General features: G+C 39.2%; 1 protein-coding gene across 8 annotated transcripts in view; it reads left to right on the forward strand.

Annotated features, from left to right (window-relative positions):
• Positions 1-26637, forward strand: part of KIZ (kizuna centrosomal protein) — a 99083-nt gene that overhangs the window by 11857 nt on the left and 60589 nt on the right. For 4 of the 8 annotated variants that reach the window (XM_043544133.1, XM_037896235.2, XM_037896237.2 and 1 more), the window contains exons 2-4: positions 3898-3960; positions 8132-8291; positions 15546-15632. In XM_043544133.1, coding sequence (XP_043400068.1) covers positions 3898-3960; positions 8132-8291; positions 15546-15632 — 310 coding nt within the window. Of the gene's footprint in view, positions 1-3897; positions 3961-8131; positions 8292-15545; positions 15633-25420; positions 25503-26637 lie in introns of those variants that run through there. The other 4 variants (XM_037896238.2, XM_027825553.3, XM_037896236.2 and 1 more) reach the window with 4 other exon arrangements.

Here is a 26637-nt window from a genome sequence, read left to right on the forward strand (position 1 = left end):
ATCCACTGCAAACCTCTACATCCACTATATTAGACTTTTTACTCATGCAGTGTAGTTGTAGCCAAGTTGGTCCCAGGATATTCGAGAGACCAGGTGGGTGAGGTAATACGTTTTATTGGGCCAACTTCTGTTGGTGAAAGAGAGAAGCTTTTGAGATTACACAGAGCTCTTTTTTTCAGGTCTGGGAAAGGTACTCAGGGTGTTACAGCAAAATACAAGGTGGAACAAATTCTTAAGCATAAGGAGTTAATTCATGTCACAAGAGACCTTTCCAGGTGAAGTGGGCAGCTAACACCCCTGCAGTTCTATGGCAAAGGAGCGTTAGTGGGTTACAGATTGTAATGAGTGATAAATCCAGTGTCTTTGACACCATGATTTTTAGGGCAGGCCTACACTTGAACTGCCGCATCGGTACGGCCGTAGTGCTTCAATGAAGACGCTTTAAGTCAATGGGAGGGAGCTTCTCCCATCGGCTTAGTTAATCCACCCCTGCCAGAGGTGGTAGCTATGCTGGCTGGAAAAGCTCTTCTGCTGACATAGCTCTGTCTACACCAGTGCTTAAGTTGGTATAACTACATTGCTTAGGAGTGTGGATTATTCACACTCCTGAGCAACGTAGTTATACCGAAGTAATTCTGTAGTGTAGACCGGAGCTAAGTATCTAGCAAAATTTTGACTTTAAGCTCCCAGGCTTGTCTTTTGAAGGTGCTGTGCAGATTTTCTTTGAGGATGGTGGCCTGATAGATCAGATATGGAGTGATTGCTTTGTGAAAAGTGTTCACCCATGGGTGACATGGTGTGTTCGTCTTTTATCATTTTTCAGTGAGAGTTCGTTTGGAAGCATAGTGATTGTCTGGTTTCACCCACGTAGTTGTTACTGAGGCGTTTGCACTGGATGATGTACACCACGTGTTATGATAGGCGTAGGTAGAAACCATGGATATTGAAAGGTGTGTTGTGGGAGATATTGATCATTGTAGCAGTGGAGATATATCTGCAGGTTTTGCATCTAGTATGGCAGGGTCAGGAGCTGCTTTGAGTTGGTGTATCCTGGTCTGGGGGAATCTTGCTTCTGGTGGCGAGGTTGCTCATGGAATGAACTCCACTCCCGCCAATCACAAGTTAGCTGTGTGACCAGATCGTCATCTTCACCCTTCGGCCTCTTTTTTTCTTTTCTTTTTTTCCCCTTATGCTATTTTTTCTTGATTAAGATCGTCCATAAACCGGCGACAGAGTTTCTTTCATATCATTCAAAGTATTTGTTTATTTTCCTCGAAGCCCAGTTGTTGCACAGAGGCATTGCTGTGTTCTGTATTTGAATCACACTTATTTGTGTAGAGCACCACTTTCAGTATACGGGAAACCTCCATGTGGACCATGTTTCCGAAGTTGAGTCCTGATGACCATGCTTTTAGTGCAATGGATTTAGCATCTCTCAAGGACTTCAGTATTGTGGATCCTGTCCTGCCACTTGCTGTTGCATATGGATCTTTGACAGTGGGGATGGAAGCTCTCCAGCTTTGATGTGATGTTGGTAGAGCATCCATGTTTCACAGAAGAGTGAGATGAGTAGAACAGCATGGTAGATTTTTATCTTGGTTCTGAGGTAGGCTCCATGTTCCCCCTAGTTCTTGTGGGTGAGCCTCCCAAATGCCAACCTGGCCTTTGCCAGGCACTGAATGATCTCATCATCCAGCATGATTGCTGGAAAGTACGCTACCCAGGGAGCAGAATTGCCTGACTGAGTTGAGGGGTGTGTTGTCACTTGTGATGATGGGATCATGGTGCTTGTGATGCTGGTGGTCTGGCGCTGGCTGGTACAGGACCTCTGTCTTTTTGAGGCTAATTGTGAAGCTGAAGCATTTTGAGGCATAGGCAAAGGGGTGCACAATAAGCTGAATGTCCTTGAGTGTGTGTGCAATGAGGGCACAGTCATCAGCAAACAAGAGCTCTTTAAGTAGCTGTTCAATTACTTTAGTGTGGGCCTTGTGTCAATGTAGATTGAATAGATCCCCATCCAATCTAAACCAGAAGTGAACACCTCTGTCGAAGTCCTGGATTGCGAACAAGAGCATGGCTGAAAAGACAGTGGCAAAGAAGACTGGAACCATTACGCATCCTGGTTTGGTGCCACTGGTAGCAGGGAAGGCTTCTGGTGAATGACCACACTCCATTACCTTGGCCATCATGCCATTGTGAAATGAGAGGATGACAACAATCCTCTTCGGGCAGCCATATTTATGAAGGAGTTCCCCCATGATTCACCGTATCAAAGGCGTTGGTCAGGTCAACAAACACTATGTATGGATCCTTGTTCTGTTCATGAGCCTTCTCTTGTATTTGTTGGGCTGCAAACAACTTGTCCATGGTGCCATGGCCAGCATGAAAACTACACTGTGACTCTGGATACACAGAGTCCACTGGGTGAGAGAGAAGCCCATTGAGCACAACCCATGCAAGGATCTTCCCTGCTATAGACAGCAGTGAGATTCTGCAATGGTGGTCACAGATAGATATGCTTCCCTTCCTTTTGTATAGCTGGACTATACAAGCATCCTGGCACTCCTGGGGCATGGTACCCTGTCCCCAGATAGTCTTGAAAAGGCTGGTGAGTTTCCTGACCATGAGGGCAGGTCTACATTTGTACACTTCGGGTGGAATGCCATCAGGGCCTGCAGACTTGCCTGTGGATAGTTGCTTGATGGCCTTAGTAATCTCATCTAAAGAAGGGTTCCTGGACCGCTCCTGCAGGACAGGATCCTGTGGGAGTGAGTCAATGGCTTCATCGGACGTAGTGGACTGATAGTTCAGGAGACTATCAAAGTGCTCTGCCCAATGAGAGAGAATAGCACCTTTGTCTGTGAGCAGCTGGTTACAATCTGCTGTGAGGACTGGGGCTGTACCACTGGATTTTGGGCTGCATGCAGCTCAGAGTTCTTCATAGAAGGCCTTCATGTCATGTTTGTCAGCCACTTTCTGCAGTTCTGCAGGCTTCTGCTCCCACCAGTGGTTCTTCATAATCACACTTATTTTGGTACATCAGTGACATCATATTTAAGACCGCCAAAGACTTTTCCTTTTAGTGATACCTTTGTAATTTGCTAATTCCGTTCTGTTCTGTTCTGATCTAATAACATAGGGTAGAATAGCTTGTTCTGGTTTGAATATTTTTGAAGGGGCATATTGGAGATTATAAATCTTAATGTGTTTGAATTTTCTGAAGTATTTTTGGATTCTTAAATTATATATAGTTGTTTCAAAAATAGCATATTTACAGCAGTGTCAGGTGGATTGGTGTTCACCTTCTCCAACAACTACTTTAACTGCGTGCTTTTGTTCAGTTATAACCATTTCATGCACATATCTGGAGAAACCTTTTCATCCACCAGCAAAAATGTAACTGCATTGACTTACTAGTTACAACTTTACAAATCTATTACTGTTAAAAAAGTTTATTTGCTTAATGTATTTGTCCGGTCACCAGTTTTGGAAGCCCTCCTGTAGGGCTCTGACTTCAGGAGGGTAATGTAGCTAGTAGGCCCAACAGTGTCCTATGATTGGTTGATTTGTTTCTTATGAAGAAATAAAATGTAATGTGAGTAAATTTTCCACTGCTATGAGCTAGAAACAAAGAAGCGTATCTATTTAACTGTTAATGTGCCTGGAGAGCATTGCCCAGTATTCACTCTTTATTCTCAAGGGAAAGCTGATTTGCTGACAATTTAAGGTCCAGCTGCATCATGGGCCACTGTATTAGGCACTGTATAAACATGTAATAAAAATGCTGGTCCCTGTCCCCAAAGAATTTATACTGTGTTTTCTTTACTCTTTGGCGGCTTAAGTTGTACATTTGAACAATGGCTTGATCATTCTGTATTTCCTTTCTTTTTTCTTTAGTGAAACAAAGAGGCTGGAATTGGAAAGAAAACTGTTTGAGTACAGCAGATCTGATACATTCATGTAAGCCTATTAAAATACTACTTATGCATTATTTTATTTTCATTAGGACAATGTAGAGATCACTAAATGCTTTTGAAATAGCATTGTAAAGTTTGTCAGTTTAAAAAAGAATTTAATATTCACATGTTCAATATAATATAGGAGCTTATTAAATGTCTGTTTGTTACAGTAGCAGAAACAGTTGATGAAGAATGTCTTGAGTGTCTAATGAAATGTGACCATATTCTCTTTTCTCTGTATTATTACTGAAACTTTGTGTATGACTTTGTTAGACTTTCTTTCTGTAAAACCTTGGTGATCTAATTCATATGAGGAAGATTCAGACAATTGTTATGGAAGTTTACCACCCTGGCCATAAAGTGTAGTCTTTTATGATAACTTAAAAAAAGGATGATATTTTACATGTCCCATAAAAACAAACAGAAACTGTCCCTGAGCAAATAGACCCAACGTTCAGCTTTCCAGAATTCAAATTCTTTCCATGATGCGTGTGAATGAATCCCATTAAAGTAAATATAAATTAACCCATGGACATCAACAGGAGAATATTCTTTCCACAGTATATACTGCCACTACTAGAAAATAAAAGGTGTGTGCTGGTATGATGGGGTCTATAAATCCCCCACAAAACAGACTGCAAGACCACCCCTGCCCCGGCTCAGTTGTGAGAAATGTCAGTTATGGAGAGACATACCTTCAGCTCCTTTAGCTAATGAGGGGAAGCCCAAGTATTAAGAGGGAGGAAGAGGAAGGGAAAGGGTAGAATAGCTTGAGACTTCAAGGGAGTAGCAACTCTATGAGACTGAGAGATTTATAACCTTCTTGAGTACAAGGGAGGTAACCAGAGATGGAAGCACTGAGGGCCAAAGGCTTTTTGACTCAGTTCTATTATGTTTGTTGACTCTGCCTTTTTTTTTCTTGTTGATGGGATTTAAGCCATTGTTGCCCCGGTCTGGGCTGAGCCATGCTGCTTCGGCTGGGACTTTGCACAAGATGGTGCCAGTCTCTGCTGATAGCTTCTTGTACTTGACTTTTAAATAACCAAAATTAAAAACAACAAAAAACCACAGCCACCCAGGAAATATATTAATGGTGAGGATAGAATTTTATTTTGATGAAACAGAGATGACTGCCTCTTCTACAACTTGCATAGTCACAAGTGGGAATGAGCATGGCTGTGATAAGAAAAGCACAGAGCTGGGAGTGGAGGAGTCAAAGCATCAGTGTCAGCTGCAGGAAAAACAGCTTTGTGGTATTCACAAAACTTTTCTTTTCCCTACTTCCAGCAGTCATGGGTAGGAAAGGGGAGCCTGGACAGGAGGCAAAAACTTGCCTCTCTTCTAGCCAAATTGAGACTGCTGGCAAGTGTTGTTTATGATTTGTATTATGGTATTTGCCAAGAAGCTCTGGTCAGAATTAGGACCCCACAGTGATGGGTAGGCTCTGTACAAACATATAGAAAGACAGTCCTTGCTGTGATGCCTCATATAATACAAATGAAGAATCTTTCTTCTTCAATCTCTTCTGAAAACACATATATGTAGAATTGTATCTTTGGAAAACTTCATGAGAGATCTAATAACATATGTATTCCTCTGATTCAAAAGATACATTCTCTAAGACTAACTTTACAAATTACAACCCGAAAAACTGTCTAGTATGTCGCAAGTGAAAAATGTAGAAAATATCCTCCAGTTTTCATGCAACTTTCTCTAGTAATAAAATAATTAAGGTAGAGAAAAAATTCATGTGTAAGTAAGAGTTTTGAATGGTAAAATGTATCAAATCAGTTCTAAAAGATACTGTATGATTGATTGATGCTTTAGAAATGCTCTGTATATATACAGTGAAATTGAATCACCAAGAAGGAAGAATAAACCATCACTGTGCATTCTGAAATAAATAATATTACAGATATACAGTTCTGATCTCTTAAAAAACACCGTTCTATTTGGCTAAAATTGCCTTCTGCAGTTGCTGGCCCACTGACGCTCCACGAGCATCCCTGGTGGTTTTGTTCCAGTGGGGTACTTCCTTGTCGGGCAAACATGTAATTCTAATTTGACCCTCTCTTTGCCTTCCCAAAGTTGAAGCCATAAGAGTCGACCCAAGCATAACTGTCCTTTTTAAAATATATAATTTTAATAAGTTTTTCCAAATACAACACACATACCAAAATACCAGACTCATCAGAATACACAAAGTAAATAAATAGGGTTTGGATAAAGGGAGGGGAAGCAACATATCTATCTTTAGGGTCTACTTTAATCATAGACCTCTTAAAAAAACAGCTCAAATTGCTTTGAATTTTTTGGGCTTTCTCTTGCTGCAGAATGCTAGTCATTTGTTAGCTGCGAGGTCAGTGATCTCACTGAGCCCTGCATTAATATTTGTGGGGATAGACTTTTCCATTTTTGCAGGAATAATTTTTTAGAAACGAAAGCTGCACATTGGTACCAGGCTGCCTTGTTACCAGGTAAACTTCAGGTATCAGGAATATTTCCAAGAATGAAACTTAAGGGGGAGAACTCTAATTTAGCATCAAATATGAAATTGGTCCTTTGACTGACCTCAGACCAGAAATTCTTGATACGGGACACTCCCAAAATATATGTGCTAATGTAGAATCCAAGGGAGTTACATTTCCAACAGTGGTCAGCATTTGAGGCCCATTACCATTAGCCTATGTGAGGACCAGTATATTCAAAAAATTTTCTTTTGGTGAATAAGCTGTAGACTCGGGTCTCAAGTTGCTTTTTAAACATTTAGATACAATTGTATTCCAGTGGACAGAGATAGTTGTGTATCCAAATCTCTGTTCTAAGCAACTCAAATTATCAATCTTTGGCAGAGATTTTTGGGCCAAAAATAGTAAAAGGTTACCGCTGGCTGAATAAATCTAAGACGTTTCTTCCAAAATAATAACAATTCTGGGTTTTGTCCATCCAGTCCCTCCACATGAAGGTTTTGCCACTGGTTTTAAGGCTAGGGATGGAAGCAGAATTTTCTAGTCAGCTTTGACCAAGCTAGCCTCACAGCCGTGATTGTGGGAGCTCTGGAGCCATCAAATCTATAATAATTTGATCCCACAATGATGTTAACTGGGAGATTGTATATACTCATTCAATCTGAACCCAAGATGGGGTTTGTGTGGTCATATCTAACAGCCACAAAGATGTCTGGCTTAACAAAAAGGAGATCTAGTTTTCCAAGTTGAGAAAACAAAATGCTCCCAGAGATAGGGGGAGCTATAATTTGTTCAAAGTCAGTCTAGATGTCTTACCTGTACCCCAAAGGACTGTTCTGAAAATATTATTGAATTTCTTAAAATAAGTTTGAGGAATAGAAATAGAAAGTTCTGGGAAAGAAACCCAGCATGACTGTCTATTATATCGCCAAGCTCATGAGAAGGATGATGGATGAGTACAGAATATGTTCATTATGTACCCTGATTTACTAATACAGGGATGGGATTTCCCATGGCTTATGGACAGTCAGCCTAGGACTTCTTGTTTTTAAAAAGTCTGTCTGGCACTAACAAATCCATCCTTCTCTCCAGAGAGAGCAGATAGCTTTCCCATGATGCTGTGTGCATTTTGTCTGAATAGGGCTCATATACTGGAAAATAAATGTGTGAAAAGGCTGGGGAAATCAATATACTGAGTTATTCATTTCCACTGACTGTTTGTCTGTTTCTCTTTTTTTATCTGATATTACTTTAGATGAGTTGGAATTTCTCTGAGAACACTGGCAGTTTGGAAGACTTAACGTTCCTGTCTGTATGACAATCATTCAACAAACACCATTCCTTACAAACCCAACTAATTTTTAATGTGAACTAATATAAGTTGGTTGGAATTAGAAATTTAATGTATGAAGTCTGAAAATATAGTGGATTTTTTGGGAAAGTTTGTCCACTTATTTTTGTGTCCTTTTGAACGCTATTTTAAAATCAAATTTAAATCTAAGTTACTTAGGTGTAGCATCTTGTCATTTATAATGTAGCCCTGAATAAATTGCTCAGATCTATACTTAGGCTTTTAGGAGAAAAAGAGTAATACTGAATACTGTACTAGCATTTTTTTAAAAATCTCTCTCCCATAAATAAACTGTCAAATTGTTACGTCTGATTTCACTGTACATCATAAAAAGTGTTGTTTCCCCCCCATAGGGCGAAAATAAACTTCATAAAACTCAAAAAATACTTAAAAGAAATAAGTGAACGGCAAAAAAATGCTGTGTTGCGAAACCAAGAATTTTTAAAGGACTTTGATCGTATTGAAGCTCATCTTAGGACTTTTACAAGTTCAGAGGCACTTCAGAAATTGAAGGTAATACTTGTTTAAATACCATAATACAACAGTTGTAATAATACAGAGGAAACTAGATTGACTTTGGCAACGTGTTATGCACATCAACATTTCAGATATCAGTGAATCCTAATAATGTATTTTTGCAATGCTTAATGTTTGTCCCTTTGGGAGTAGGGAAACCTGAAATGAGCTAATGTGACCTTGTAGACAAATGGGTAGTCTGTGATGCTTTATTATAGTTTGTGGGTTTAGTTTTGTGAAGTGCTGAGTGTCTCTTGTGAGATGCCAAGTGCTCTCAAATCCCTTGGAAGCAAGGAGGAATTGAGGATGCTCAGCACCTTGCAGGATTGCGCCATGTGTTTGCAATAATATTGTAGTTCACTGTTGTTATGCCAACTATTAGCCAAGTAGATGCTGCTGTTCCATGATCAGTTAAATTGGAACTTTGGGAAGGTTATGCAAAGTTTTCCTAACAATTTCGTTCCAAGATTTTTATTCTTTCACTAGATGGTTTTCAACTTTTGTAACAAGACATCATTACATTTGACATAGCAAAATAAAAAACATGTCATGAAACCAGCTGGAAGACCACCCTAGGATGGCCATAATTGGTGGTGTCCTGCTTTGCTCATCACTTTTCCTCTTACTTTTCTATATGGCCTCTGCTGATGCCATTGGAAGAGTTTTAAGGGCTTGTCTTCACGTACAACTCTGCATTGGTGCAGCTGCGCCACTATAGTGCTTTAGTGAAGATGCTACTACACTGACAGACAAGCTTCTCCTGCCCCTGTAGTGAATCCACCTCCCTGGGAGGCGGTAGCTGTGTTGACGGGAGAGGCTCCCATTGACTTAGCACTGTCTACACGGGGGGCTAGGTTGATATAACTGCATTGCTCAGGAGTGTGGATTTTTCATGCCCCTGAGCGATGTAGTTATACCGATACAGGTCTGTAGTGTAGATCCGGCCTTAATTGACTGATGAGGCTGTTATGTTAGACATAGTTCAGCCTTCTCCTGCCTTTCTTTGCTGCTGCTGATATATCACCAGTTAATTGTTTAGTGACAAGATTAATGGTTGGTTTCAGAGTAGCATCCGTGTTAGTCTGTATTCGCAAAAAGAACAGGAGGACTTGTGGCACCTTAGAGACTAACCAATTTATTTGAGCATAAGCTTTCGTGAGCTACAGCTCACTTCATCGGATGCATAAAGTGGAAAATGCAGTGAGGATGTTTTTATACACACAGACCATGAAAAAATGGGTGTTTTTTACTTCAAAAGGTTTTCTCCTGCTGGTAATGGCTTATCTAAAGTGATCAAGATTAATGGTGACCTCAGATTAGCTCTGCAATTTATTTGCATGCTTCATTCTTGTTGGTTATAATGCCATAATTTTTTCATTAAAATCCAATTCTCTAACATTTTGATGGCAGGCACAGCAACAGGGAAATGTGATTCAGATGAAATCACACTTTTCCAAAGTTGATGAGAACTTTAAACTTTGCTATTGGGGTGATAAATTAAGGGAACTAGCCCTGTGGGATGCTTTACCTCATGTACTTTGAGTATAGATAGAAAGTGAACTAATAGGAACATCTGAGCATCAAATGACCAGATTAAGTGGAACCAGAAAATTGTAGAATTCATACTTCTAGGCTCATCTGTGGTGGCTCTTTCATGCAGAATCAAAAAGAAATCTGATCGCTCCCAGCCTCTCTCCCCATTCAGACCCCTTACCAGCTAAGTTTGCAGCCCTGATTATGCAAAAACACTTATTGCTGATCTCACTGAATGTAATGTAACCAAAGTATGCCAGTTTTATAAAGTGAGACATTGTCTTAGTATGAAGGAGATTATGAAACTAGCGCTTAAGTCTGTTCTGCTTTTTTCATTTTTTACAAATTAAAGGCATTTAGTATGTAATGTGCAAAACAAAATAGTCTTCTCTTACTCCTTCCACTGGCCAGTGACATGGTACAACCACGGCCCTTCTCTTCTTACTGTATTGTTTCCTGGTCTCGGTCTATCATTAGAAAGATCTATTTTATTTGACGCTATGGGAGTGGGATGTTGCAATTAATTTTAGAAAGGCAGATATCATTACTATCTGCGTTACTTGTTGCTGGCTCACATGATGTAGTAGCTGTGCACCAAGCTCTGTCATTTTGGTCATCAGTAACTTACTATGGAAGGTAATGGACATACAACTCCTCTGACCCTAAAGTTTTTATGGTAATGAAGAAACTTTATGCTTGTAGGAATAAAAATAATGTTTAATACTCACTTCATGAGTATTCTGAGAAAGAATAAATTGCATAGGGAGGTTGTGGAATCTCCATGATGGGAGATTTTAAAGAGCAGGTTAGAGATGGTCTAAATGTCTAGTCAGGGATGGTCTAAATAATATCTAGTCCTGCCATGAGTGCAGAGGACTGGACTAGATGATCTCTAGAGGTCCCTTCCAGTCCTATGATTCTGTGATCTACTGAGGCCGTAATAATAGATCATCATCATAATTACCAGTCTGGTCAGTTTTTATGAAAATTTTTGACTTTTGGTCAAAAAAAAAACAGAAGTTTTTTTGTTTTGTTTATTGAAGAAAAGGTTTTTTGTGGAAAGTGGACACTTTTCATAAAAAGTTTTGTGTCATCAAATATCCAATTTTCTCTTGGGAAAAACAGTTTAAAGGGGAAATTTTTGACCAGCCTTAGTCACATAATATTGACATAGTGATTACATTTTAATTTCATCCTGATAAATTGAAATTGCTTCTGCCTTTTCAAAATGTAGCTTTCTGACACCAAGCAGAAGAGTAAAATTTTCAAATGTAGCGATTTCTCTGCTGTTCAGGAAGGTACAGTCTCTGATCCAGGTATATCTCTAGATCAGTGGTTACCAAACTTTAACAACCTGTGAACCCCTTTCACTAAAATGTCAAGTCTCGCAAATTCCCTCCTAAAAATGAATATTTCCAGGGATTTTCTCCTTTACCTGAGTATAAATTATAAAAGCGTGATCTTGGAAATATAAAATTTGTTTTTATGACATGCTTATTACACACTATTTATTATTATTTATCATTATAGTATTTTTATTACACTATGAAAACAGCAACAATCTTCCAAGATCTCACTTTCGTAGCTTGTATAAGATTTGAATTTGATATTTGTATAAGATTTGAATAAGCCTGTTATAAGGCAAGGCCCCTATGTTTCATCAAGGAGTATCAGATGTGAAACAGCATGAAGGTATTTAAGAAGCCAACTCAAAGAGTTCCTTCCTCCTACACAAGCACTCAAGTCTTGAGCAGTCCAGGCAAACAACGCATGTTACAACAAAGCTTAAACTTTTTCTTCATAATAATTTTTAAAACAACACTAGCTGCCTATTTAATTTTAAAAACAGCAAAAAATATCCACCTCCCTTTCCATTTCTTATAAGAAGTCTTGAAGTTTAAATCTCCTCCTGTGATAGATATGCTTGCTTTGATCTGCTTCGCTCTTGGAAGTCCAGGGGCTCCGGGCTGCTGGCCCCGTGCTGCCGGCCCTGTGCTGCCCAGGGTTCCTAGGGACAGCTCTGTCCGCTATTAGGGAATTTTTTCCCAAGAACCCCCTGTAACATTGCATGAACCCCAGTTTGGGAACCACTGCTCTAGATGATATTGGTCACAAAGGCCAAGGGTTTTTTTTTTAAAATGAAAGGATGTGTACAGTAGGTTCTATGTCCAGTTTTTGAAACCTAAGTGGCCCATTTTTTCAGAAGAAGTGTAGAGCCAGCAGCTCCTGTGGAAGTCATTAGGAAGGAAGCTGAAGAGACCGAGAGATGTGAGGGGACTGAGACTGATAATGAGAGGAAAAAGGATAGCTGAGAAATCCATTTGTGTTGGGAAGAGGGAAATAGGTAAGCATTCCTGAAACAGAGAGAGGATGAGGTGTGAACATAAACAGAAGAAAAATAGAAAGGAAGGAAAAACATGTGAAATTATACATGAGAATAGGAGAGAAGGCAACAAAGGGAGAAAAGTAAAGGAAGAAATGATGCACAGTGAAAATGTTAGAAAATTTAACATTTTTTGTCATTTCTGGCTCTCTTCCCTTCACACACATTCCAAATCCCTCATCAGGAGGTACCATATGAGTCCCACAGTGCATTTGCCTACCTGGGTCTTTGTTTTCTTAAATTTGTCCATGGAAATCAAAATGATTTTGAACAGGTGTGTCAAGTAGACTTGACCATTCAGTAGGATTGTGCCAGAAGGTCATATAACTGTAAAAGAAAAATGTCTTTGGGTACAAAAGGCCTATCTGGATTATTTTATGTACCCTACACTAGTGCTTGATTTGCCCGCCTGCTTCACCTGGCAAGAGTTGGCATTAGACCTCCGCCCACGGATTTGATTTGGCACCTGTTTCAGTCTTTCTTGAATATGGTGATGGTAGACAGGTTTGCATGCAGGCCACCACAGACCACTGTTTAATAAGGGGCTTGCTATTTTAAAAACAAACAGAAAATATAAATAAAATGAACCCCCCCCCGTGATACAGTATATTAAAGTGGCCCTAAGTAAGAACACAGGAATTTCCATGTGGGATTAGACTAGTGGTCCATCTAGTCCAGTATTCTGTCTCTGACTGTGGCCAGTATCAGCTGCTTCAGAGTAAGGTGAAACTTCTGTAGGGTTTGGGGTTGGCAAATGTGTAGTACTATAACTAGATAGTCTTGTTACCTATTTGGGTGTCCAATCCTTTTTTGAATCCTTCTAAACTCTTAGCCTCAGTGATATGTTGTGGCAAAAAGTTCCTCTCGGTAATTTTACACTGTGTAAAAATGTATTTCTTTTTAATCACTTTTAAAAATGTGCTGCCATTCATTTCCTTTGATGCCCCCTTGTTTTTGTATTCTAAAGAGTGACTAGCAATGCCTGATCTGCCTTCTCTCTACTATTCCTTCCTTTTTATCCGTTTGTCACGCTCTGGCCTATTCATCTTAAGGTAAAGCTTTGTATTCTCTTTTCATATGGAAGTTTTCCATCCTTCTAATCATTCTTGTTCCCTCTTTTGGAACACCCTCTATTTCAGATATGTCATTTTTGAAATGGTTTGATTAGAACTGTTCATGCTGATGAAAATTCCTTTTGAATTCTAGTACCTTTGCACTTAAATCTCTGATTCGGAAGGTCCTTTTCCTGGAGGCAGTGACTTCAGTTTATAGAATGAATAATTTTCAGGTTGTAGTGGCTGACCCACCTGTATAAAATTCTTCAGAAGCAGAGAGAATCTTTGGAGGAAATTTAGGATGTGTTCATGGGTGGCAATTGACTTCCACTTTAATAAGTCATACGTGCTTCTAACATCCTATGCCTGCATACCCATCCTAATGACGTGTTTTTCATAGCTACCTCTGGCTTATATCTGTTAACTTTTTTTTAAATCTGTGAGCTGCAACTGTAGAACGTCCTTTCCCCACATAGCTGGAGATCTGTTAGCCATGCCCCAGATCCCAACTATGCATTGCTGTAGATGGAGTCTTGTGGAGCATGCTTGGTTTGTAACTCCTTGCATAGGCTGACTTGCACCATACCTCTCCTTTAGAGTAGAACTGTTAACAGCTCTTCCTACAGACTGTATGCACCTGTGATTGGGACAGGCAAGATTGGCACCTAAGGTTATAGATATCCTTCAGATTGGTGCATTATTCAGTGTGTCCTTATAAACAAAATGTGATGCACATTATGATTTAAAGTGGGCCCAGTATAAGTAGAGACATGTTGTAAATGAACTGATGTGGGCCCCAATTACTCTATATACTGTTCTGTATGTGAGGTCTTCAGTACTCCCCTTTAGAAGTTCTTATACCATCATTTCATTTATTTATTTATTTTTTTACTGGGTTGGTGCCATTTTTACTCAGCTTGTTGGAGAAAGCACAGCTCTCAGAGCCCTTGTGCAATACTGGTGGAATGATTCCACTGTCTGATTTCCTATTTGTGGCAATTTTCAGGATTAAATGGATTAATAGAGAATTATGAAGATAGTAATCATTCAAACTGGCCTATAGACGTGCAGGCAAAAATTAAGTTATTAATTTTCAACACCTTTTCTTTTTTTGGGTGGCGAGAGAATGCCCGCAGGAGTGAATTAGCTTAACTCCACGTTCAGCGTATTAAATGGCTATTGTTACCAACTACTTTTCTTTACAAAAAAAGCTTAACTTGTTTCCGTGTGCTTCTGCAGTTTGTTCAATAACTGTTGGAAGCTTAACTGAAATAATTTATGTAAGCTTTTGGGAAAACTGAGTAGTTAAACATTTCATTAGTTTGGAGTACCAGGTGTAAAATGCTTGGTTGAATATAGACTTTTTTCCCTTGTATTATTGCAAATTTTATGAACAAATGTATGTGGAAAATAACAACACTTTTTATATATGCAGATTGAGAATTAAAGTACAGAGCTGTCCAAGTTGATTAGTTATCAGATGTATTTCTCCCTGTATACTACCCAATTCAAAGTACATAGTGAAGTGCACCCACTCAGGACCAGTGTAATCTGTTCTTAAGGTTTACAATTACTAACATACAGTACTAATTATAGGTGCTGTACATGCTTAGCTTCTAAGCAATAGTCCTTCTATGACTGCATTACTTTTGGTCAATTAAACAATGTAGTGGAGGAGAAGATATTTTTATGTAGTTCTTTGTTAGTAACACGAGAGCAAGTTGTTTTTTTCATGCTGTGTTGCTCTTTGTAACATCTGCAGTACATTTTCTCATTAGAATAGCTCAGCAAATTGTAAGCTGACTTACATAAACCAATACAAAATTTAAAGCTCAGTGTTTCACTGCAAAGCAGCAAAGTTATTATGTAGAAATAGCCAAAATAATCTGGAATTATAAAAAACATGAATAAATGTCTGAGTCCACAAGTTGTTGTTACTCTTTAGAATCATGAAACAAGTGAACACATGAAAACCCACAGGAGGATGCACAAGCCACATACAACATATGTTTTTCCTGGAAACTAAAACATATTTTGAAAGGAATGGTGTCTTTGGATGTTTTCTTATGAGCTGTTAAACATCTTTATTTTTCTCAGATAAGATTATATCTTTGTGAATAACGAATTGTCTTACATTCCAGTTAATTACTTTTATGCCCTTGATTTCTTTGATTACTGTACAAATTGTGCCATATAAGTATTTGTTGATCTGTGTGTGTATGTATGACTACATTTTTATAATACATAAATCATTTATATGATGGGTCTGTTTATATGTAGGTACAATACGAAGGAGAAATTAAAAGTATGCTGTCACTTCAGAAGAATAGCATGCCAATAAAAGGTGACGAAGATAGCAATGAGCAGGTAATGGAAAAGAAGTGGAAAACTATATATATTTTGTTACTTGAACACTTCGGTGTTCTCCTCTAACGTGTACCATTCAGTAAATGGTGGTTGTTGCAAAATGCCTTTTAAGTGTGGAATTTTTGCCATATCATTTCTATTGTGAAACAGTGCTTTCACAACAAAATCAAGCAGATAAATTGAAAAAATTGCACTAATATTTTTATCATGGTAAAAAGAGAACCATAATAAACTGAAGAAAAAGATTGGTGTGTGTTTGTTTGTTTGTTTTTCTGGTCAGCTGCTATTTTTATATTTTAATACCAAAGATTGTGAAAAGAATTTTAAACGCTGAAAAATATTCTTAATGAAATTACACAAAATACAGTAATTTATTTGACATATTCATAATTTTGTACATTTTGACCTTTTCTTGAAAGAAGCAAAAAAAATTGCATATCTAAGCAACAGACAAAAAGACTGACAAGGAATACTTAAATATATTCTGCTATATATCTGCAGTAATGCAGGCTTCTAATCCCTCCTCCTATCTCCGTATAAATGATACAGTTCAAGACCATAGCTGTTTTCTTCACTAAAAGCAGTAAAGCTCTTTTAGATGAAATGTCTAAAAACATCTTGTAATAACTTGGAGCATGCTGGCAAGAGTAGTCACTTGTGACTATGTGTGAAACCCCCTCAGCTAGTCGATATTGTAATAAGCAAAAATGGTAGAATCACTCCATTATTCAGAAAAGCCAACAGCATGCTTGTCCCTTAGGCTACAGCATTCATTAAGAAAAGCTTACTGGGCTGAAAGCTGGAAACAGATGATAACGGGATATGATTTTCATATTTAATGCATTCCTTGGAAGAGTATGTGTGCTGCAGATTGATAGAAGAATCAACTGCTACTTTACTAAAAGACTTTCTAGTTTGCCCTATAGCTACCGATGGAATCATTCAGCCAAGAAATTAACTTTTTCTCCTTTTACCTGCTTTATATATCTGCTAAGCAGGTTGCCTGGCTGCCAGTAAATGTTATTATGCAGTTAACTGTTTGGTATTTAAGACTCTTATCAGAAAAGAAACAGAGGCCACACTATTTTGTTTTTATAGTAGGAGGAAGGTTTTCGTTTTTCTTTCTTCAGTGCATTAGCAGGCATTAATCTGAGTTTATGGGAAGTTTTCCCCCATAGATTAAAAAGTTAAAAACCTTGAATTTAGAGCATTCTTTAACCTATAATATACAAAGCAATGGATCCGGCAACCTTGACTTATATAAGCAGGCCTTTAAGAATGCATAAATTATATATATTCAGTTTAGATGTACAGAAAGTCATAGAGTTAGAGTTCTGAAATGCTGAATTTTTCTATTTTTTAAATAATGTTTGGTTTGAAAATAATTTTCATAGAATATAGACATTTTAATCTATAGAATTTTTTCCCTTTATTGTACTTGTTACATAAATACCAGAATACTAGTGTTGCTATGGTTCCAAAAAACTCTTTTTCCCATTCAAAATAGAGAAACATTTTGGGTAATATTAGGAAGCTTAATACGAACCCAAAATTGTCAGTTTACATTGCATTAAAATGATAGTTAAAATTGGGGGGGGGGGGCGGGTGAAGGTTTATGTGCTGTGAAATACAAAGATGGCGTCTTTAAATTGTTCTGTGGGTATGATGTTTAGAGAGAGGTTTTAGCTTATCTGAGTAGAGGGTGGGTAACATGAACACATTAGTGCAACTTAAAACAAAATATCCTTTTGGTGGGTGGTTGTAATTCTGATTTTAATGGCTCTTTCTGCAAGAAATAATCTGAAGAATGTCCCCACTTGTTTACATCTCATTTCGTTTTCAAGAATGTTGTAATTGTTTTTAATTTGGCACTATTTTTGAGCCTAATCATGCCTTTTTCCTTCCCATTCTTAAGTTGACTTTAGATCTCTTTCATTCAGATATGTAAAGAAGGTGAAAGTCATTCTGGTGCTTGGGGTTTATGCAGTGCCATCAGCATCACTCTAAAGTCCTGCAGTGAAGCAGTGACAATGCCACTAGTAGAGTGGCGGCACAGAAGGTTTCCCTGTGAGGTGGATGGTTGGCACACAGGGTGGCATTGTGGATGGGAAGGGCTATGGACTCTGCCACTATTTGGAGTCTACGGCCCTACTGCCCACATACATTTTGGAGGCAGGCAGCAGAAACTTCTTCAACTTGTAGGCCAAAGCAATGGCCTCAGGGAGCTGCACTGCACACTGATAGGTAGATAAGGACTTGGGTTTCACCTCTTCCACTGCCCTTGCCTACACTTTTCCTGCAGAAAGTCCAGTTTCTGTCTTTTGTGGGAGGGTAATGTGAAGAATCCCCAAAGCATAAGCTAATACAAATATAGTGTACAAATTGTGTTCATTGATTTGTTGCATAGTATGGCTTTCCTTACAACTGTTGCCTTTTGGACCAGCACTCCAACAGAGTGATGGGCCTGGCCCGCATTCCTCTCTCTGACTTCAGTGAGAGTTTTGCATGGCTGAGTACTGCAGGATCATAGCCTAAGTAGAATTACAGTATTTCTGTACGAAAACCAAGGAGAAAGTGCCACATCTTTTTCAAGACCTTATTAAAATTATACAGCAGGTTGTCGCAAGTAATGACAGTATATCCGATTTTAATTCTGTCTGCCTTTACCTAAATGATATATGTGGCTCCTACATGATTTATTTTTATCTGAATAAACTGTAGTGTTGGGGGAAAATAAGCATCATATTTTACTGTTTAGTCTGAGAAACATAGCTAGGAGAGGTCACCCAATTAACAGGTTCCGAAATACTTGGCTTGCTTAAAAGTGATGTCTGAGTATCATTAAGGATACTAATGCAAGACATGAAGGCGAAGAGGATGTATATCCTTTGTGTATGGAACTTACTGAAAGAACACATTTGGAAGTAGAAACATCAAGAGAATATTGTCTAATGTTTTTTCCTGTCCCCAGATATATATGAATATTAGTCAGTCAGTATTTGGAAGGAATAGGTTTGGTTATTGAATAAACTTAATGCGGTTGGCCATCTTAAACTGAACTGGATGTTAATGTAATTCCAAATGTGAATGGTGACATGCAGTACTTGGACTTCAAAAGCCTGACAGGACTGGACTGAAGGCATCTGGGGGGCTTAACTGTAAACAGACACAGAGTTGGATTTTTTTAGCAGCACTTTGCCCTGAGAAGCTCTTGCATGGTTGTCTGATGAGTCAGAAGAAACAAGCTGATATCGTGCTGTAGGTTTATATTTTAGAATTGTTGTAACTAAATTGAGTGTCTGTTTAGCAATGTATTTGTATAGGTGTGTTTATTTTCCCATTTTTTTTTCTTTCTATAAAAGGTGCTTAATGTGATAGGGAGGAGGTCAAAGGCAGGTATTTCTGTGGCGTAGAGTGGCTATGAGAAGCTTCCCATCATGGACCTACTGTTTCTAGATGGGGTGGTGGAGTCTGGCCCTTAGCATTCTTTCTTCAAACATCCCATAGATAGCCCATGTCACATTATGTTGTAGGTAACTTACCTATTGCATTTATCTAGCTGTTCCAGTCTAACATATGTCTGCTTCTCTCATCATATGTTGTGAAACATCTAATTGTTAGGGAATTCAAGAAGGGTTTTAGTTTTATTTTATTAACAAAAAAATTTGCTAAAATCGAAACAAACAGCCCACAAAAACTTTTTTTCTATCTATAAGATTAAACCCCATTTTTTTATGTACTGTGTTTTGGGTTTTCTTTCTTTGGGGATGCCAGGAGAAGAGGATGCAACATAAATTAAGTGCAGTCTACTCTATATGCTAATTTAGTTGGGCCTTCTCAAAACAGCACCTTGGTAGCCAAAGTAAGAGAGACTGAAGGATGGTGTTGGGGGGAGAAATTACATTCCTTTAAAGATTTTCACAGGATTCTCCCTTGTGGGTTTTGTGCCTACAGTATGAATCAAGTGAGAACTCCCTACATTCTATAAGCCTTTGGTTCTCTGAGCCAACCCTTCCTCAACCCTCTCTGAAAATGCTCCAGCTACAGGTATTTTAGAGGTCTTGAAATACTGTATTCTGTTCCTGTCTGACATTGGCAGCCAATGAAGGATCTCCCTCCTGGAGTTGTACAACAGTTTCCAACTACTGCAGCTCTGGCTTTCATTTCCCATCCTACTTGAGGTAGATGCCTAGTATCCTTTATAGGATAAGTTCCCTGGCATCTACTCAGGACATAAGACTTTTTAGTTTGTATTTAATCTGTTTATTTCCTTTTACAAAAGCTGCATTGACTCTTCCCCAGTATATCGTGTTAATCTATGTGTCAGATAGTTCTGTTCTTTACTATAGTTTCAACCAATTTGCCTGGTACTGAAGTTAGGCTTACTGGCCTGTAAGTGCCAGGATTGTCTCTGGAGCCTTTTTGGAAAAAATGGCATTACATTAGCTACCCTCCAGTCATCTGGTACTGAGGCTGATTTAAGCTATCAGTTACATATCACAGTTAGTAATTCTGCAAGTTTCATATTTGAATTCCTTCAGAACTCTTGAGTGAATACCATCTGGTCCTGGTGACTTATTACTGTTTAATTTTCAGTTTGTTCCAAAACCACCCCTATTGACACCTCAGTCTTGGACAGTTTCTCAGACTTAATAGGAATATACCAAATAGCCGAGATATCAACGATCACTGGCACTGAAGACTGAGATGTTGATGGATGATGTGGATTGGCACCAATGTTCCAGAGATACCCAGTTACACTGAAAACACCAAGATGGCAGTGCCTAGCACTTAGGGAGCTCAGTGATGAAAAAATTACCTTCTATTGAGACTCAGATCTTCTGCAAGCCTTTCTACCTCTGTGCATCAGGTCTTTAAACCACTCTGAGTTACCATGTTTCAGGAATTCCATCCCTGGATCAGTTTGTCCCTCAGTAACCTCATCCTTCTCCTCGAAAAATGAGAATTCTGTGACTTTCTGAGCACAATTCCTTCCTCCTGTAGTGCCATGGCAGCTATCTATTGGCGGAGTTGTGTAGCTTGGGATGGAGCGGGGGTCTTTTCCTAGAGGAATCGCTCTCAGCTCTGGGTTTCTGAGCTGTGTGTGCCATGAAGTCTGGCATCTGCAACCTTCAGGGCATTGTGGGTTTTTTTGAGTCACGAAATCCCTGGTCTTTTGATGCTTTGGAAACTCTTTACCCCAGAAACTCCATGTCTTTTAGGACAATGGCATTGTAATCATGAAACTTTGCAAAAACTTCTCAGCAGTGAAGCATCCTAATTTGTGGAAAACAGAAGACCTTCTATGGCAGTGCTACCTCACATCTGTTAAGAGAATTGGTTTACCAGTGCAGCCTACCGCACAGACCTACATTTGGCCTGTTTTTTGTTGTTGTGCTGAGGAGTCAATACCTAATCATGGTAGAGCTTGTTAGACGTACAGAGAGTAGGAACTCAGCATAGACCCAGCATAGACTCCTTAACAAATGGAGTACAGAATATGGAAGCTTCTAACCTTCAAATCAGAGAAACTCTATACTGAGTAAAACTCAAGGTTCTCCAGATCCCTGATCTAGGTTGCTGTAGTGCCAAATATCAGAGGACATCAAGGAATCAAACTAGGCACAACAAGACTCTGGACTGCTGGGCATTCATTCTGAATAATAGGACTTAATGCTGACCAATGAAGCTTCGTGCTGCCACCTCCCCTGGAATGGCTCACTGGGAATTAACGCTGACCTGTAGTGATCTAGTGATGAGAAGTTTGGCCTGGGCTGTATCTCAGGTGTCTCATCTAGTACAATGTCAACCGAACTCTACAGGTGAGACTGTCCTCACTGCAAAATAGCTGAATTTTGATGCATTAGGAAAGTAAACATTTTATTCTTGTGAAAGAAAAGTGCTTTAAGAAGGGCAATAGTGTGTGTGTGTGTGTGTGTGTGTGTGTGTTGTGGAGAATGAGAGGAAATACCTGGGTAAAACAAATAGAAAAGATGGCAATTGAGAGGCGTAATGGATAAATTAATTTGCCATTTTCCTGTGGAGATTTGACTTCAAGTGTGTCGTAGCTGCCAATGAGAGTTGTGTGAGATTCTATAATTTTTTTTTTTTTTTTAATTTTAGCTAAATCTCTTCGCACTTCCCCCCACAAAATGTACCTCCTTTTCCCTCCATTTTATTTTGCTGCTGGGTGAAAAACTACACAGGAACCAATCCTTATCTTTCAAATTCTAAAATTCAAAGCAGATGAAAAGAAATCCTTATGATCAAAAAGGAGTTTGCTAGCAAGGCAACTTTTGCTATAACATGCAGAGCTGATAAATTCTGATAAATTCTGTTTTGGAACACTAAATCCAGGAGCCACTAAATCCATAAAACATTTGCTGGATAAATTTGAGAGCAGAAAATCAGACGCAAAGGATAATAAAGAGGAACCCAAAGTAGTAGTGATGAAATAAATTGTAAGCTTAATCTGAGTAACATACTCTGAATCTTTCTGCGAATACCTTAGTTTATAGAGTTATTGGATTTTCCTTTGTGTGTTTAAAAAAAAAAAAAAAAGAATGAGTACTGTGAAGTTTTGTCACATTGCCAGACTAGGTAAATTTAAGACCCTTCCACAGAGAGGTGGTAGCTGAACCTGTGTGACGGATAAGACCACCCAATGAAAAAGGATGGAGGATGCAACAATGACGCAGTCTACGGGACTCTGTTGTGTTGTCACGCTCAAAAGTGTTAAGATGTTGTTACAATCCTTCTCTTACTATTCAGCTAATTTTGGTTCAAGGTCTGTTTATACTGACACTGGCCTCCTACTTCTTCTAGTAACCATTCCACAGAAATCTGTTTCATTTATTAAGAAAACCAAAGCAAACTTTAAGTACGTGAAATTTAGGAAGTAAGTGGTCATTCGTTTTGGAAAATTTTTCATTTAAGTTCAGCCAAGTCCTTCAGAAGGGAAGTGTCTCCTGCGGCTACCAGAAGTCTTTGAGAAGAAAGAATTGATTCAGTGGTGGTTTTTTGGCACAACTGTTGTTGTTCCTGCTATTGATACAAACATACAAGAGAGAGAAAAGGGCAGCAATGAAAGAAAAAAGACTTCTGTCTCCCTAATGCTTGCTTTGTTGATGTGCCTTCAGGAGGTGTGCTTTAACATCTGTACCCAGCTCAAGTACCCAGTTTGGGTTTGGTCCTTCTTCATATTGGGGTAAGGTTGCTTACACTGCTTTAGCCTGTTGTGCTGATCATAGTGATGATATGGAGCTCAGCTAATTTAAAAAGTTGGTTAGACAGAAGCCCAAAGAAGGATAGGTGTGAGAGAGAATACAATAAATGTCACAGAAGGGTGTTGTGTAGGGTTTGGCTATAGGAGTGGAGGTGGTATCTGCATCCTTCTCAGTCTGGTCAAAAGATCTTTCAGGATCAGAGAAGGGTGGCCCAATGGTGTGATGGTAAATATCTGGATGATGTGATGGTGGCGGCAGTGGTGGTTGATGACACTGATTAATGCTCTGGCACACTTGTAAACTTACTCCCTCTCGATCCTGAGTTTGCTACATCCATCATGAATTACCAAGTGCTTTCCTGTAAAGCAATGCTCAGAAGAGGTGGCAACTGTGTCCCATTAAAATTAACCAATTAAAATAGTTTTCAGTGGTTCATATTTGTACATTTTCTTTTATCTGAGTACCTTGGTTTGTTGCTAAACCAATTTTATAAACTTATCAGGAGATATGACAACCCCTGTTAAGAGTTTTTTAGTTTAGATAAAGTTAGTTTACATTAGTCCTTTGAGTTCATTTTGTATCTTTTTCCCACCATAACCTAGTTATGGGTGTCGCGGTTCTATAGGGATACGTTGCCTTGGCCTTTATACAGTCTCCCTATTTCTTGCCAAGCCATAAGTGTAGCCTTTAAGAAGGGCAAGCTCTGCAACTCTGAGACGGAGCCTTTGGGCTCCAACAACCCTTGCTTCTCACTGTGTGCTCTTCACAGCCAGTCCTAATGAGTTCAGACCTCTTTTGAAGACTTTTACCCCTTCAGGAAGCAATGCCTTCAGAAAGTGTCTGCAGTGACACTAGGCAGCCGTTTCAAAACAAGATAGCATTTATTAGTCAACAGGAATACAGCATCTGAGAGCCCTTAGGTAAGCACAAAAAATACAAGCTTCAGACAGAGTCCATATAGGCAGAAGCAACTCTCCTAAACAGTCCATGCCTTCCTGGAGCCCATCTTCTTTCTCTGGCTTTGTGTCCCTGTGTTTGAGGCTGTCTACACTACAGAGCCTATTCCAGCATAGCTCTGCTGACATAGTCTCCTAGTTTAGGTACAGTGAACACCGACAGAAGCTTTTCTGCTGTTGTAGAAATACCACTTTCTCAAATGACGTTAGCAATGCCAGTAGAAGCTCTCTTCTGTTGATATAGCATGTCTACATTGGGAGTTTTGTCGGCATAGCTATGTCACTAGGGGATGTGGCTTTTTTCACATCTGACTGACAGAGCTATGCCTGTATAGTTTTAAGTGTAGACCAAGCCTGAGTGTTTTGTGTGTCTGCAGCAGCACACTTTAAAACACAGCCTCTTCACACCTTGTCCGTTTGTTTTCCTACTCAGGACTTTTCCACTCTGCTTCCTGGCACAGAGTTGGAGGAAATAACATGCTCTTGGCTGCTGATCTTAGGATTAATGGTCATTGGGTATTCCATTCATATGTGTTAATTCCAGCCAGTTCTTTTTAGTGATCTGGTTCAAACCCAGACAAACCCATTTGTCTAATAACATCTTAACCTGAGATTCAGCTATGCTTCACTTCCCCTGTTGCCCAAATAGGAATTAGCCCCTTGTGTGTTAACTGAGTCACACACACTGTTCATAAAAATATTATCAATAAAGTCCCATATTGGTTTACAATGATTTTTTTCAGTCCTTTACCTATTTTGGCTTGGCAGAACTTTAATTCAGGGTATAGACCTCAAAACAACAGCTCTATCCTACTAACATAGGAATTTCTTTACTGGACCAGACCAGCGGCCATCTAGTTTAGTATGTCTCCCACAGTGGTAAGTCCCCAATGCTTTAGAAAATGATGTAAAGCTGCCATAACACCCAATTATATAATTTATGCTTGGGAGAAACTTCTTCTTAGCCCAGGTAGTTAGCGTTTGGTTTATGCCTTAAAACATGCTGCTTTTGTGAATCATGGATACATTTCAATGCATTTTATCGTTTGTATAAAAGCAACTGTATATAAAAAAAGTAGCCATTTCTTTGTGAAAGAAACACTTCAAAAAATATCGGAGGGATAGCCGTGTTAGTCTGGATCTGTAAAAGCGGCAGAGTCCTGTGGCACCTTATAGACTAACAGACGTATTGGAGCTTTCGTGGGTGAATACCCACTTCGTCGGATGCATGTAGTGGAAATTTCCAGAGGCAGGTATAAATATGCAAGCACGAATCAGGCAAGGGATAAGGAGATTAGTTCAATCAGGGAGGATGAGGCCTTCTTCTAGCAGTTGAGGTGTGAACACCAAGGGAGGAGAAACTGCTTTTGTAGTTGACTAGCCATTCACAGTCTTTGTTTAATCCTGAGCTGATGGTGTCAAATTTGCAAATGAACTGAAGCTCAGCAGTTCCTCTTTGAAGTCTGGTCCTGAAGTTTTTTTGCTGCAGGATGGCTACCCTTAAATCTGCTATTGTGTGTCCAGGGAAGCTGAAGTGTTCTCCTCCAGGTTTTTGTATGTTGCCATTCCTAATATCTGATTTGTGTCCATTTATCCTTTTACGTAGGGACTGTCCAGTTTGGCCGATGTACATAGCAGAGGGGCATTGCTGGCACATGATGGCGTATATTACATCGGTGGACGTGCAGGTGAATGAACTGGTGATGGTGTGGCTGATCTGGTTAGGTCCTGTGATGGTGTCGCTGGTGTAGATATGTGGGCAGAGTTGGCATCGAGGTTTGTTGCATGGATTGGTTCCTGAGTTAAGAGTTACTATGGTGCGTTGTGTCGTTGCTGATGAGAATATGCTTCAGGTTGGCGGGTTGTCTGTGGGCGAGGACTGGCCTGCCGCTCAAGGCCTGTGAATGTGAGGGATCGTTGTCCAGGATGGGTTGTAGATCACTGATGCATCCGACGAAGTGGGTATTCACCCACAAAAGCTTATGCTCCAATATGTCTGTTAGTCTATAAGGTGCCCCAGGACTCTTTGCCACTTCAAAAATAGTTTGCCCTCTACCTTTCATTGCTGTGATTTTGCTGTTATGGAGAATACATGACTAACTTGTCTCCTGCAACCACCAAACTGAAGGTAGATTCTCCAGATGAAGATTCAAGCGAGTTGGAAAGAGAATATGGAGAATTTTTTATCACAGCTGTATATGGAGTACTTGCTTTCTGGATAGCAGACTTCAGTTTCTAGGCTATTACTCCAGAACCTTTCATAAACACTCTTTTACAAAAAGTGAAATTGGGCAGTTGGGCTTCCAATTTATGGGCTTTCTGTGTGTAAAACTATAGAGAATAAATGATTGCCCAGAATGTTAAACTACTATAATTGACATAAGCTTTGTTTAATATGCCATTTGACAGAACGTTATTGCCATTCCATGCAAAATACTGTACGTTAAGTGAAATGCTGTGAAGACTCTTAATAGCAGTTAAAGCTGTTTTCTTGTTCTTGTAGCTCAGCAGTTAACAAACCTAATGGCAACATTAGCATCGTCCATTTTTTCTAAATACGGGCTTCATATTTGTTTTCCAGTATTTCTCTCTTGGTGCAGCTACCTTTGGTCTGGATCCTGCAAGGTGGTGTTTGCCTCCTGTGAAGCTGACAGACTTAATCTCCTTTTGGCTTCCCTGGAAGTGGAGGGTGCTTAGTACCTGGGACAAGGGCACTCAATATCTTGCAGGAATTGGGCCATTCAGTCTTATTTTAGTTTTATAAAATAAATGGACAAAGAAAATGTTTCATATGTGGACTAGCATAATATGCTAGAAAAATAT

The sequence above is a fragment of the Chelonia mydas genome, chromosome 3 (assembly GCF_015237465.2).
Source record: "Chelonia mydas isolate rCheMyd1 chromosome 3, rCheMyd1.pri.v2, whole genome shotgun sequence".
Lineage (NCBI taxonomy): Eukaryota > Metazoa > Chordata > Testudines > Cheloniidae > Chelonia > Chelonia mydas.